At 36.4% G+C, this 12,907-nt stretch overlaps 2 protein-coding genes across 3 annotated transcripts in view; both read left to right on the forward strand.

Annotated features, from left to right (window-relative positions):
• The window catches only part of SCP2 (sterol carrier protein 2), a 981,293-nt gene that overhangs the window by 178,582 nt on the left and 789,804 nt on the right, over nt 1-12,907 (forward strand). The gene's annotated exons all lie outside the window — the stretch shown is intronic.
• The window catches only part of ZFYVE9 (zinc finger FYVE-type containing 9), a 116,242-nt gene that overhangs the window by 78,640 nt on the left and 24,695 nt on the right, over nt 1-12,907 (forward strand). For both annotated transcript variants that reach the window (XM_069591811.1, XM_069591820.1), the window contains exon 12: nt 2,038-2,142. In XM_069591811.1, the coding sequence (XP_069447912.1) occupies nt 2,038-2,142 (105 nt within the window). The remainder of the gene's footprint in view (nt 1-2,037; nt 2,143-12,907) is intronic.

The following is a 12,907-nucleotide window of genomic DNA, read 5'->3' on the forward strand; positions in this document are numbered from 1 at the left end:
ACCTTTCCAATCAGTTATTGAGTGCAGCACTTTCACAGCATCATCTTTCGGGATTTGAAATAGCTCAACTGGAATTCCATCACCTCCACTAGCTTTGTTCATAGTGATGCTTCCTAAGGTCCACTTGACTTCACGTTCCAGAATGTCTGGCTCTAGGTAAGTGATCACACCATCATGGTTATCTGGATCGTGAAGATCTTTTTTGTACAGTTCTTCCGTGTATTCTTGCCACCTCTTCTTAATATCTTCTGCTTCTGTTCGGTCCATACTGTTTCTGCCCTTTATTGTGCCCATCTTTGCATGAAATGTTCCCTTGGTATCTCTAATTTTCTTGAAGAGATCTCTAGACTTTCCCATTTTATTGTTTTCCTCTTTTTTTTTTTTCTTTCCCTTGGTCACTGAGGAAGGCTTTCTTATCTCTCCTTGCTGTTCTTTGGAACTCTGCTTTCAGATGGTTATATCTTTCCTTTTCTCTTTTTCCTTTAGCTTCTCTTCTTTTCTCAGCTATTTGTAAGGGCTCCTCAGACAACCATTTTGCCTTTTTGCATTTCTTTTTCTTGGGGATGGTCTTAGTCTGCCTCCTGTACAATGTCATGAACCTCCGTCCATAGTTCTTCAGGCACTCTGTCTATCAGATCTAATCCCTTGAATCTACTTGTCACTTCCATTCTATAATCGTAAGGGATTAGATTTAGGTCATACCTGAAAAGTCAGTTGATTTTACCAGTGCAGATCTGACTCTTTCTTCATTCTTAACTTATATCCAAGTTAAATATGAGTGAAGACGGAAAGAGCAGCATACCCATGGGTCTCATTTTAGATTCATGAACAGTACCATTAAGGAAGCTCTTGAACCTACCCAGCAATCCTTCCTGGTCCCTAATACATTCCTAGCTCCCCATGTGACTTTTTGTACGTGATTTCTTCTCAAATTTCCTGTGCTGCCTCTCCCTTCCTCAGTTTCAGCTGATGACATAACCCCAATTTCCCTGAATGAATAGAAGCAATCAAAAGATAGTTTTCACACAGTTCTGTCCAACAACTTACTAGCATCTATGCATTTCCTACTCTTAGTTTCCAGGACACCATTCTTTCTCAGTTCTTTTCCTGCATTCTTCTGACCTGCCACTTTCCCCTTCCCATCATATTCTGTATCTTAGTTGGTGGCAGTTCCTGTCTTTTACTTGCCCAAGCCAAACTGTTCAGGATCATCAACTCTTTTTTTTTTTTTTTTCACATTCCACATCCAACCTAAGGGCAAATATTGTCTGTTTTCCCTTTAAATATATCTAGAATCTGATAACTTCTGACTGCCTTTTGAACTGTTAAAATCTTGGTTCAAGTTATCACTGTCTCTTGCTTGGATTATTTTTATTGTGTTTATCTGATCTCCTTTCTTCTATTCTTGGTCCTTTTCCATCTGTTCTTTACAGAGGAGAGAGAGAGATCTATTACGGTAGGTCGAAAGCCTTCTCAAAGTAAAGGTCAAGGTCCTTGTGATGGACAGGACCCTGTGAAATCTAGCTGTGTGTTGTCACTGTGACCTAAACTGCTGCCACCTGAGCTCACTTTGCTTCACTGGATGTGGTGTATGTGTGTGTTTTAGTGTATAAATGTTCACTGAGTTCCCAGCATGTTCCAGGCATTTAGGATATAACAAGAACGAAGCAAGTGATCATCTCTGCTGTCTTGGAGCTTACCTCATAGGGAGGAGACAGTTAACAAATAAATACAGAAAATGTCAGGTGCTGATAAAGCAAGATAAACACTTAAATACTTGTTTAATATTGTATATAATGGTATATGAAACTCCTTAATCTGCTTCCTTGTGAGAGTTTGCAGACTAACTGGAGAGCTAGAATACACACAGTGGAGCTTTCATCATGCATTTTCTTATTGTTTAAATGAATAAATTAATTTATTTAATTCAAAAGTATTTAATTTTGGCATTCTTTTCCTTTATTCTAATTTTATTACTGTTAATCAGATCCTGCCATTGATGAATTCTTTATTCCACTTCAATCTGCTTTTGCCCAGGACTTTAGAAATTACCAGTATACATTGCCAGTAGTTCAAGGTTTGGTGGTTGATATGGAAGTTCGGAAAACCAGCATCAAAATTCCCAGCAACAGATACAATGAGGTAAGATTTACTGTGATTTTTTTCATAATTGAACATTGCAAATGGAGATGAAAAATACATGATTGCATGTAAAATGTTAATTTATGGACAGTGAAATCAGTTCATAATATTATATGAATTAGATCAGTGATAGAGAATTTCATAACAGAAAGGAAGATGTTAAATTTGTCATACTTAGTTTTTGGTTGCGTCATTTGTTGTTTTTTGACCTTTTAGTGCTGACGATCAGTAGCAGGTTTGCCTTTTGATGGAGGTATAAAATTAACTTTATAATATTAGTGGTGGAATCTTTTGATTTTTCCCTCTTTTGGTAAGTATATATTATTAACTACCCTTAATGTTTAAGCATAGCTCACCTGTGTAAGTCCCAAAATGATTTTTAAGTAAAATTTTGAAAGCAAATGATTGCATCTTGAATTAAGCTGTATTTTGTGACTAAAATGCAATTGTGCATACTACAGATATATTAACAGAATTATGTAAGCATTGTTCTTGCCTATTTGCCAAGTGAAGTACTACTTGAATTTTAAAATTTCTTAAAATCAATTCTGAAGTGTAGAATAGTAATCACTGTGATTTAAAAGAGGAATTTTAAAACTTAGTTTGATATGTTAAAATTTGTTGTTTTATTAGGCAGGGTAGTAACTCCCCAATTACTTCTTGTACTATTCTGGGTATAAAATAATTTCTTCCCTCCTTCTCTTACTTTCCCTTCTTCCTTTCTTTTTTCCTTTCCCATTCTGCCATTTATTCACTTAGTTGTTTGTACATTCAGTAAACATTATTTTTGTACTTGATACACACTTAAAATCACAGAGATGTGTTACTGGACTTACAAGCTCAGGGCTCAGTATTATTATGTGGGAAAGACATATTTGAAGAAAACATTTACCCCAGGCTTTCTGTCTGATGGCTTTTTTCAGGACACTAGAAAATAGTAGTGAGAAAGAGTGCTTAATTTTTTCTGAGTACAGTTAGCTGTTGGATAGTCCTACCTTGAAACTATACCAAAATATGTAGAGTCAAATTTTTAAAGAGAACTATTTGTATGTAATTTGTACCCTAAATAGTTTTTTAAACTATGCTTTGAAAACTTGCTTTATTTCTCATTGAAGTGTTATTATCTATTTCACAGATATCTATTAAATATATTCTGTGATATGAAGTACAAGCCATGTTGTTGTTTTTTAGCTGCTCAGTGGTGTCCGACTCTTTGCAACGTCATGGACTGTAGCCTGCCAGGCTCCTCTGTCCATGGGATTTCCCAGGCAGGGATACTAAAGTGGGTTGCCATTTCCTTGTCCAGAGGATCTTCCCGAACCAGGGACTGAACCTGCATCTCCTGCATTGACAGGAGGATTCTTGACCACTGAGCAAACCAAGAAGCCCGTAAAAGCTATGAGGCCCCCATAATTTCAATACTTGACTAAGGACATTCATGACAACTTCCATTTATATTATCTGTCTTTATTTGAATTCCGCCTCCTAACTTTATGGTTGTGAAGTTTCAAAAATTTTTGTTCGAAAGCAGTAACTGTATTTCTTGTAATTTATTGTATTTAATTTTCAGTAAAGTTTACCAATTGTATATCACTTATTTTCCATACTTGATTTAGCAGACTCACTTCTCTTCTAATTCAATTTTTTTTTTAACTCAGTGTAATTTTATTTCTTATGATCTTGGACAGTTGTGTCTACTAGTTGGAAAAGTAATTTCATACACAGTATTTCATTGTATGTTGTTGTTGTTTAGCGGTAAGTTGTATCTGACTCCTTTGTGACCCCATGGACTGTGGCCCACCAGGCTCCTATGTTCAGCTTTTTCACTTTCCCCTTTCACGCTCAAGAAGGCTCTTTAGTTCCTTTTCACTTTCTGCCATTAAAGTAGTATCATCTGCATATGTAAGGTTGTTGACATTTCTCCCAGCAGTCTTGATTCCAGCTTGTGAGTCATCCGTCCTGGCATTTCCCATGGTATAGTCTGCATAGAAGTTAAATAAGCAGGGTGGCAATATACAACCTTTCTCAATTTTGAAGCAGTGTGTTGTTCCGTGTCCAGTTCTAACTGTTGCTTCTTGACCTGCATACAGGTTTCTTGGGAGGCAGGTAAAGTAGTCTGGTATTCCAATCTCTTTAAGAATTTTCCACATGTTATTGTGATCCACACAGTCAAAGGCTTTCTTGTAGTCAATGAAGCAGAAGTAGATGCTTTTCTGGAATTCCCTTGCTTTCTCTGTAATATAATGGATGTTGGCAATTTGATTTCTGCTTCCTCTGTCTTTTCTAAATCTAGCTTGTATATCTGAAATTTCTTGGTTCACATACTGCTGACGCCTAGCTTGAAGGATTTTGAGCATTATCTTGCTAGCATGTGAAGTGAGTAAAATTGTGTGGTAGTTTGAACATCCTTTGTCATTGCCCTTCTTTGGGATTGGAGTGAAAACTGACCTTTTCCAGTCTTGTGGGCACTGGTGAGTTTTCCAGATTTACTGACATACTTTCACAGCATCATCTTTTACGATTTGAAATAGCTCAGGTGAAATTCCATCACCTCCACTAGCTTTGTTCGTAATAATGTTTCCTAAGGCCCACTTGACTTCACAGTCCAGGATGTATGGGTCTAGGTGAGTGACTACACCAATATGATTATCTCATCATTAAGACCTTTTTTAAATGTAGTTCTTCTGTATATTCTTGCCACCTTTTCTTAATCTCTTCTGCTTCTCTTAGGTCCTTAATGTTTCTGTCCTTTATTGTGCCCATCCTAGCATGAAATGTTCCCATGATATCTCTGGTTTTCTTGGGGAGATCTCTAGACTTTCCCATTCTATTGTTTTCCTCTGTTTTTTTGCATTGTTCACTTAAGAAGCCCCCTGTTTTTTTTTAATCCTAGCTATTCTCTACACTCTGTATTCAGTTGGATATATCTTTCCCTTTCTACCTTGCCTTTTGCTTCTAATATGATAATTTGTAAAAGAGATTTTATAGGTTTTAAAGCAAAAACATGACTTAACCAAATTTTAACCAATTTTAGAAAACTGAGTTTTGGCAGGTTATATGTAAATTATAGAGAGAGGGGGACTTCTAAGTGTCAACTGAAAAAAACAAACACAACATAAAAGATGATAACTATGTTTTGTTAAGTGGCCTTATTGAGAATACAGCCCAGGAGACAGCCTCTCAGATACCTCTGAGGGACTGTTCCAAAGAGGTAAGGGAGGAGGAGCCAGGACATGTAGGAATTTTTGCTGGAAAAAAACATGTAGTTGAACATCAAAAGATTACTGTAAAGTGTAAAAAAGTGTAAAAAATCCAGATATCTCAGGTTGATGATTTTAGTTCTTTCTAAGTATGGAAAGATGCAAGAGTCAGAGTTCACTAAAATTATTCCTTAGATATGCATCTGAGCCATCTAGGACCAGTATCCTGTCTTTCTCCATCCTGGTATCCTCTTATCAAGGACTGTTGATGGTGGCTATAGTGGTGATGAATTGATGGCAGGCAACATTCATTGTTTACCAGAATGACAGGCAGCATGCTTTGTTTACTGAAATGTCAGACATTTTTTTCCATATAAGGAAAGACTTTAAGCTTAGAAAGCTAGAAGGTAGTATTTCTGAAGTAGTAATTTTAATAAATGAAGTAGTCACTGTATATAAATTTTCTAATCTCCTTCATCAAGGCTATTCAAGAACTCTGTTGGTCTAGGTAAAGTTCTTATGAGACATTACTTTGATCATTGTGTTAAGTAATATCTATTGAGGGTATATTATGTATCAGGTACTATTCTAAACATATATGTATCTTCACACTATCTCTATGAAATGAGTAGGGTAAGTCCCTTGTTACAGGTAAGGGTATTAGGGCACAGAGCTAGCAAGTGTTGGAAAGTGAAAGTGAAGTTGCTCAGTCGTGTCCGACTCTTTGGGACCCCATGTACTGTAGCCTACCAGGCTCCTCTGTCCATGGGATTCCCAGGCAAGAGTACTGAAGTGGGTTGCTATTTCCTTCTCCAGCAATCTTCCCAACCCAGGGATTGAACTCAGGTCTCCCACATTGTAGGCAGACACTTTACCCTCCGAGCCACCAGGGAAGCAGCAGGTGTTGGAGCTAGAATCAAACCCATGCACTCTAATTTCATTGTCCCTGTTCTTAAACACTATCCTAAACTGATTTTCATAAACATCAGTTTAATTATTATGCCTGATTGTAGGGCTGGTTTTAGGGTCTTAACAGAGGTAAAGCCCTAATCCAGTATGACCTGTGTGTTTAGTCACTCAGTCGTGTCTGACTCTTTGCGACCCCATGAACTGTAGCCTGCTAGGCTTCTCTGTCCATGGGGATTCTCCAGGCAAGAATACTGGAGTGGGTTGCCATGTCCTCCTCTAGGGGATCTTCCCAACCCAGGGATCAAACCCAGGTCTCCCATACTGCAGGTGGATTCTTTACCATCTAAGAAGGGGAAATTTGGACCTAGACATGTATGAAGAGAAGATGACAGGAAGAGGCATAAGGAGAAAATGACTGTCTACAAGTCAGGAGAGAGTTCTGAAACAAATCTTTCCTTTCGCAATCCTCAAATGGAACCAATGCTATTGACATCTTGATTTGGGATTTCTAGCCTCCAGCATTGTGAGACAATAAATTTCTATTGTTTAAGCCACCACTTAAAGCCATCACCACTTGTTTAAGCTGCTATTTTTTATAGCAGCACTTGCACACACTAACATAACAGTCTACCTTAAATAGCTAAACATCATGACAAAATATGTGAGGGGAAAAAAGCAAAAACCTAAGAACAATGGGATAGAGAAGGTGAGCCCTGTGATTACCCTACCTTACTGTCTGGAGTTAGTTTCCAGGCCATAGTGCAGTTAGAGGGAACTTAACCCGATCCTAGAGGTGTAGAGGCTCCCTGAGTTGAAGAGAATGTAGGGAGGCCATGATGGTTAGAATTTACAAGACAGATTATGGAAATAAAAGAACTCTGGAGATCTGTAAGAGGTTCCTATTGGGTCTTCAGCTGACTACTAATCAATGCATGTATATGAGAAAAACACTGGAGAAGAGCAGCTAGAACACTTCTCAAAGGTCCAGGAATAATTTATATTCTTACCATCTAGAGTAAGAAAGGGACAAATAATTTCTAGTGATCAAAGTTGTCCATAAATTTAGTCTGCTCTGATCCTACCTAACAAGCTTAAAATAAAAATTCAACAAGATAAGGGCCTGTACATTTTAAGGCAAGACATGGAAAATATAAAAACCCAAATCAAACTTTAAGAAACAAAAATGACAATAAGATGAAAAATACACTGGATGAGATTAATGGCAGATCAGACACTGCTGGAAAAAATTAATTAACTTAAAAACAGAACCATCGAAGATGAAACACAAAGATAAAAGGCTGGAAAATGAAATGAATGGAATATCATTGAGATGTGAGAAATGGATGGCTTAACTCTGTAATTGAAGTCCCCAAAAGAGTGGAAAAGTGGGTTGACAGAGAAGATATTTGAAGAATCAGTGATGAAAAATTTTGTGAATCACCAGCTCGATGGACCTGGGTTTGGGTAGACTCTGGGAATTGGTGATGGACAGGGAGGACTGGCGTGCTGTGATTCATGGGGTCACAAAGAGTCGGACACGACTGAGCAACTGAACTGAACTGATAAATCATATAAATTCAAGAAGTTCAGTGAGGGGAGGGAGGTAGGAGAGGGGTTCAGGATTGGGAACACATGTATACCCATGGTGGATTCATGTTGATGTATGGCAAAACCAATACAATATTGTAAAGTAATTAGCCTCCAGTTAAAATAAATAAATTTAAATTTAAAAAAAAGTTCAATGAACTCCAGCTGCAGGATGAAAAGTATTACATTAAGAAACATTATAATCATCATCATCAAATTGCTTAACACCAGAGGTAAAGAGAAGAATCTTAAAGGCAACTAGAGAAAAAAAAATCCACTTTATATACTGAGCAATGGGTATAAGAATGACTGTAGACTTCTCATTCAAACAGTTCAGTTCCCAAGACAGTGCATAAAATCCTTAAGGTATTAAAAAAAAGATAACCTATCAACCTATAGATTAAAACACCTAAAATAAAATACCCAGGAATAAATTTAACCAAGGATATAAAGATCAGTACTCTTAAAACCATAAAACATTGATGATGAAAATTGAAGATGATACCAAGGAATAGAAAGATATTCCAGATTTATGGATTAGCAGAATTAATACTGCTAAAAGCCATACTACCAAAAGCAATCTATAGATCTAATACAATTCTTATCAAAATACCCATGACATTTTTCACAGAACTAGAAGAAATAATCCTAAATCTTATATGGAATCACAAAAGACCTTGAGATGTCATCTAATCTTGAGGAAAAAAAAAAAGGACAAAGCTAGAGGTATAATACTTTTTGACTTTAGAGTATAGTACAAAGCTGCAGTCATCAAAATAGAATGGTACTGGCACAGAAAGAGATAAAGATCAGTGGAATCAAATAGAGAGCTCAGAAATAAACCCACATACTTATGTTCAGTTAATCTACAATGAAGTAGGCATGATATTCACCAGAGAAAAGAGTTTCTTCAATAAATAGTGCTCGGAAAACTGGACAGCTACTCGTAAAAGAATGAAATTAGACATTGTCTCGCACCATATATAAAAGTAAACTCAAAATGGATTAAAGACCTAAATGTAAGACCTGAGACCATAAAACTCCTGGACGAAAACATAGGCTGAACACTAATTTACAGAAAGTGTAGCAATATTTTCTTAGCTCTATCTCCTAAGGCAAAAGAAGTAAAACCAAAAATAAATAAATGGGACCTAGTTTATGTAAGAGGTTTTTTAATAGCATAGAAAACTATCACCAAAATGAAAAAAAACAACCCCCTGAATAGGAAAAAATATTTGCTAATGATATGACTGATAAGGGGTTAGTATCCAAAATAGATACATGGCTCGCACAACTCAATATTAGAAAAACGACTTGGGGGACTTCCCTGGTGGTCCAGTGGCTAAGACTCCATGCTCCCAATGCGGGGGATCTGGGTTCAATCCCTGGTCAGAGAATTAGGTCCCACATGCCACAACTGAAAGATCCCACATGCTACAACTAAGACCTGGTACAGCCAAATGAATAAAGTAATTAAAGAATAATAACAAACAGCTTGATTAAAAAATGGTCAGAAGAGAATGCTCTGGAAGTCCAGTGGTTAGGACTCAGCACTCTCACTGCCTAGGCCTGGGTTTAATCCCTGGCCAGGGAACTAAGATCCTGCAAGCTGCACGATATAGCGAAAAAAAAAAAAGGAAGAAGATATGAATAGATGTTCCAAAGAAAGTATACAAATGGCCAACAGGCACATGAAAAGTTTCTCAACATTTCTAATCATCACAGAAATGCAAATCAAAACCTCAGTGAAGAACCACCTCACACTTGTCAGAATGACTATCATCAAAATGTCTATAAATAACAAGTCTGGCAAAGCTGTGGAGAAAGGAGGATCCTAATACAGAGGGGATTCCTGTTAGGGGGCATTTATATTGGCACAGCTGCTATGGAAAATATTATGGAGGTTCCTCAGAAACTAAATATAGAACTATCATATGATTCAGCAGTTCCACTCTTAGGTATATATTTGAAGAAAAAACAGTAATTTGAAAATGTACATGGACCCAAATGTTGATAGAAGCATAATTTACAATAGCCAAGATATAGAAGCAGCCTAAGTGTCTATCAGCAGATGAATGGTATATGTGTATATATGTATACACACACACGCTTGCACGTGCAATGGAGTGTTACTCAACCATAAAAAAGAATGAGATTCTGCCATTTACAACAAAATGAATGGACCTAGAGGATATGAAGCTTACTGAAATAAGTCAGACAAAGACAGGTACTGTAATGTTAGCACTTACTTGTGGAATCTAAAAGAATAACACAAGTGAACATAACAAAATAGACTCACAGATGTAGAAAATAAATGAGTGGTTACCAGTGGGGAGAGGGGAATGAAGAGCAGGAAGATATGCATAGGGGAATAAGGAGGTACAAACTACTGTCTATAAAATAAATAAGCTAGAAGGGTATATTATACAGTCCAGGGAAGTATAGTTGTTATTTTATAAACTTTAAATGCAGTATAATGTATAAAAATATTGAATCAATGTTGTACACCTGAAATTAGTGTTGTAAATCACCCATGTTTAACTTAAAAATAGTGAAAACACAAAGTCCCATTATGAGATATGAGAGAAGGGGCTATCATTACAGGCTCTATAAATAGTAAAAACACAATAGAGCATAATATGAATGCGTTTATACTAATACATGTCCAGCTTGGACAAAATGGACAAATTCTTTGAATGTTGACTTTCATACCTCTGTCAAGAAAAAATAGGTAACTTGAATAGCCCTGCATACATTGAAAGAATTGTATTAATTATTATAAACCTTTTCGCAAAGAAAAGCCCCGGTCTAGATATGTTCACTGGTGATTGTTACAAAAGGAAGGACAAAATAACACCAATTCTATACAAACTCTTAGAAAATAGATGAGGAGGCTTTAATTCCACTAGTATCAAAATCAGAAAAAATTTTTAAGAAATGAAAACCTATATCCCTCATAGCTGGTTGCATAAATACATAACAAGTTTTTAGTATATCTAATTTAATAATACACAAAAAAATAAGATACTTCATAACTAAATGGGATTTATTCCAAGAATGCTAAATTGGTTTAACATTAAAAAATCAATCTGTAATTCAGCATATTAATCGGATAGAAAGGAAAAGCATATTAAAAGAAAAAAACTATAGAAATCTCATCTCTCTATATATATACATATATATATATATCAGCAGTTTAAAATAGAAGTTTTACAATCGAATAAAGAGAATTTATGAAAGACCTAAAATTAATATATCCAATGGTGACTGATTGATTGGTTCTTTAAAATGAGGAACAAGGAGATGATGTCTATTCTTGTTTTTATTAAACATTTTAGTGGATCTTCTAGCCAGTGTAATAAGGGGGGGAAAAAAACAAAATTAGAGGAATACAGTTGGAAAAAAAATGTCTTTATTCATGGATAACATGATTATCTATGTAGGAAATCCTGGAGTAGTGTGTACATGCTCAGTCACATTCAACTCCTTGCAGACCCATGGACTGTAGCCCACCAGGCTCCTCTGTTCATGGGATTTCCCAGGCAAGGATACCGGAGTGGATTGCCATTTCCTACTTCAAGGGGTCTTCCTGACCAAGGGATCGAACCCCAGTCTCTTGTGTCTTTTGCATTGGCAGGTGGATTCTTTACCACTTCTTCACCTAAGGAGTTTACAAAATAGTATAGATCTAATCAATCAGTTTATCAGAGTTACAAGATCACTGTGTAAAAATCAATTGTATTTCTGTATACCAACAATCAGAAATTGGAATTTAAAAACAATACAATAGCATCATAAATATGATGTATTTAGGGGTGAGTTTAACAGATTATCAGCAGTCCCTCTATGCTGAAAATTACAGAACATTGTTAAGAGAAACTGAAGACCCAAATAAATACTATGAGGTATACTATGTTTTTTGAATCAGAAGATGCAATATTGTTAAGATGTCATTTGTCCCCAGATTAATTCATAGCTTCAGTACAATCCCAGTCAACATACCAGCAAGCTGTTTTAAAATAGAAATCGAGACACTGATTCTAAAATGTATATGAAGTTTCAAGAGACCCAGAATAGCTGAGACAACTTTGAAAAAGAACGTAATTCAAAGGCTTACACTACCTGATGGTTAAGGCTTATTTTAAAGATATGTTAATCAGGACAGTGTTTTTTAGTGTAATATGTATGTCTAGATCAGTAGAACAGAGTTGAGTGATTTCAAGTGCTGTTTATAAGGGTATATACACATACCAAAATTTGTCAGATTACATACCTTAACTGTGTACATTTTGTCATTTATTTTAAATACAGCTAAAAAATATCACAAAATCTTTCAGGAAATGTAGTAGACGTTCAAACTTTCAACACATCACTGGGGGAATAGAACCAAAGAGGTAGCCTCATGTCAGAGTTTCAAGCAAAAAGGAACAAAATGGTGTTGATTCTTTACTAAAAACCAGAGAGAAATGATGTTGGTTGTGATATAATACAAGAATCTATAAAACTGTATATCTATGCAATCCCCAACTTGTATAATTTAGGCTGAATGGCCTCTTGAGATTCTTTTTCCCTGAACAGTTCTAAAATAGGAATTTCCGTTTATTTTAGTTCAAAGCTACATATATCCTTCAGAGAACTGTGAAGTTACAAAAGCATAATTTTAAAGGTTCATTGTAGCAGAAGCACGAACAGATGGTCCTAAAATCTGCTGGAGGAATGTTTTATTTTTTGGCCTTCAAGGAATACATTTCTTTTCTCTTAGGGAGGAGGAACTGATAGTCTTCTTCTCAAAAGAATGAAGGGAATTGGTGAAAGGTGCTCTGGAAAATGGGGCAGAGGAAAGAGGTGCTGTTCCATTGACTGTTAGCATCGGTGTTCCTCGTGTTATACATGGAAGACAGTGTTTAACCACAGGTTGAATGAAAATATCAGGATCCCCCAGGAGCCCTAGCTGTTACCTCTCCAGTGACTGCAGGAGCTGAACACTGCATGTTCACAGTAAGATTGTCTTTACCCCTCCTCTCTCATGTCCCTGCATGTCCATTGATAGGGGTGAGTAGTGGCTTCAG

This window comes from Ovis canadensis, chromosome 1 (genome assembly GCF_042477335.2).
Source record: "Ovis canadensis isolate MfBH-ARS-UI-01 breed Bighorn chromosome 1, ARS-UI_OviCan_v2, whole genome shotgun sequence".
Classification (NCBI taxonomy): Eukaryota; Metazoa; Chordata; class Mammalia; order Artiodactyla; family Bovidae; genus Ovis; species Ovis canadensis.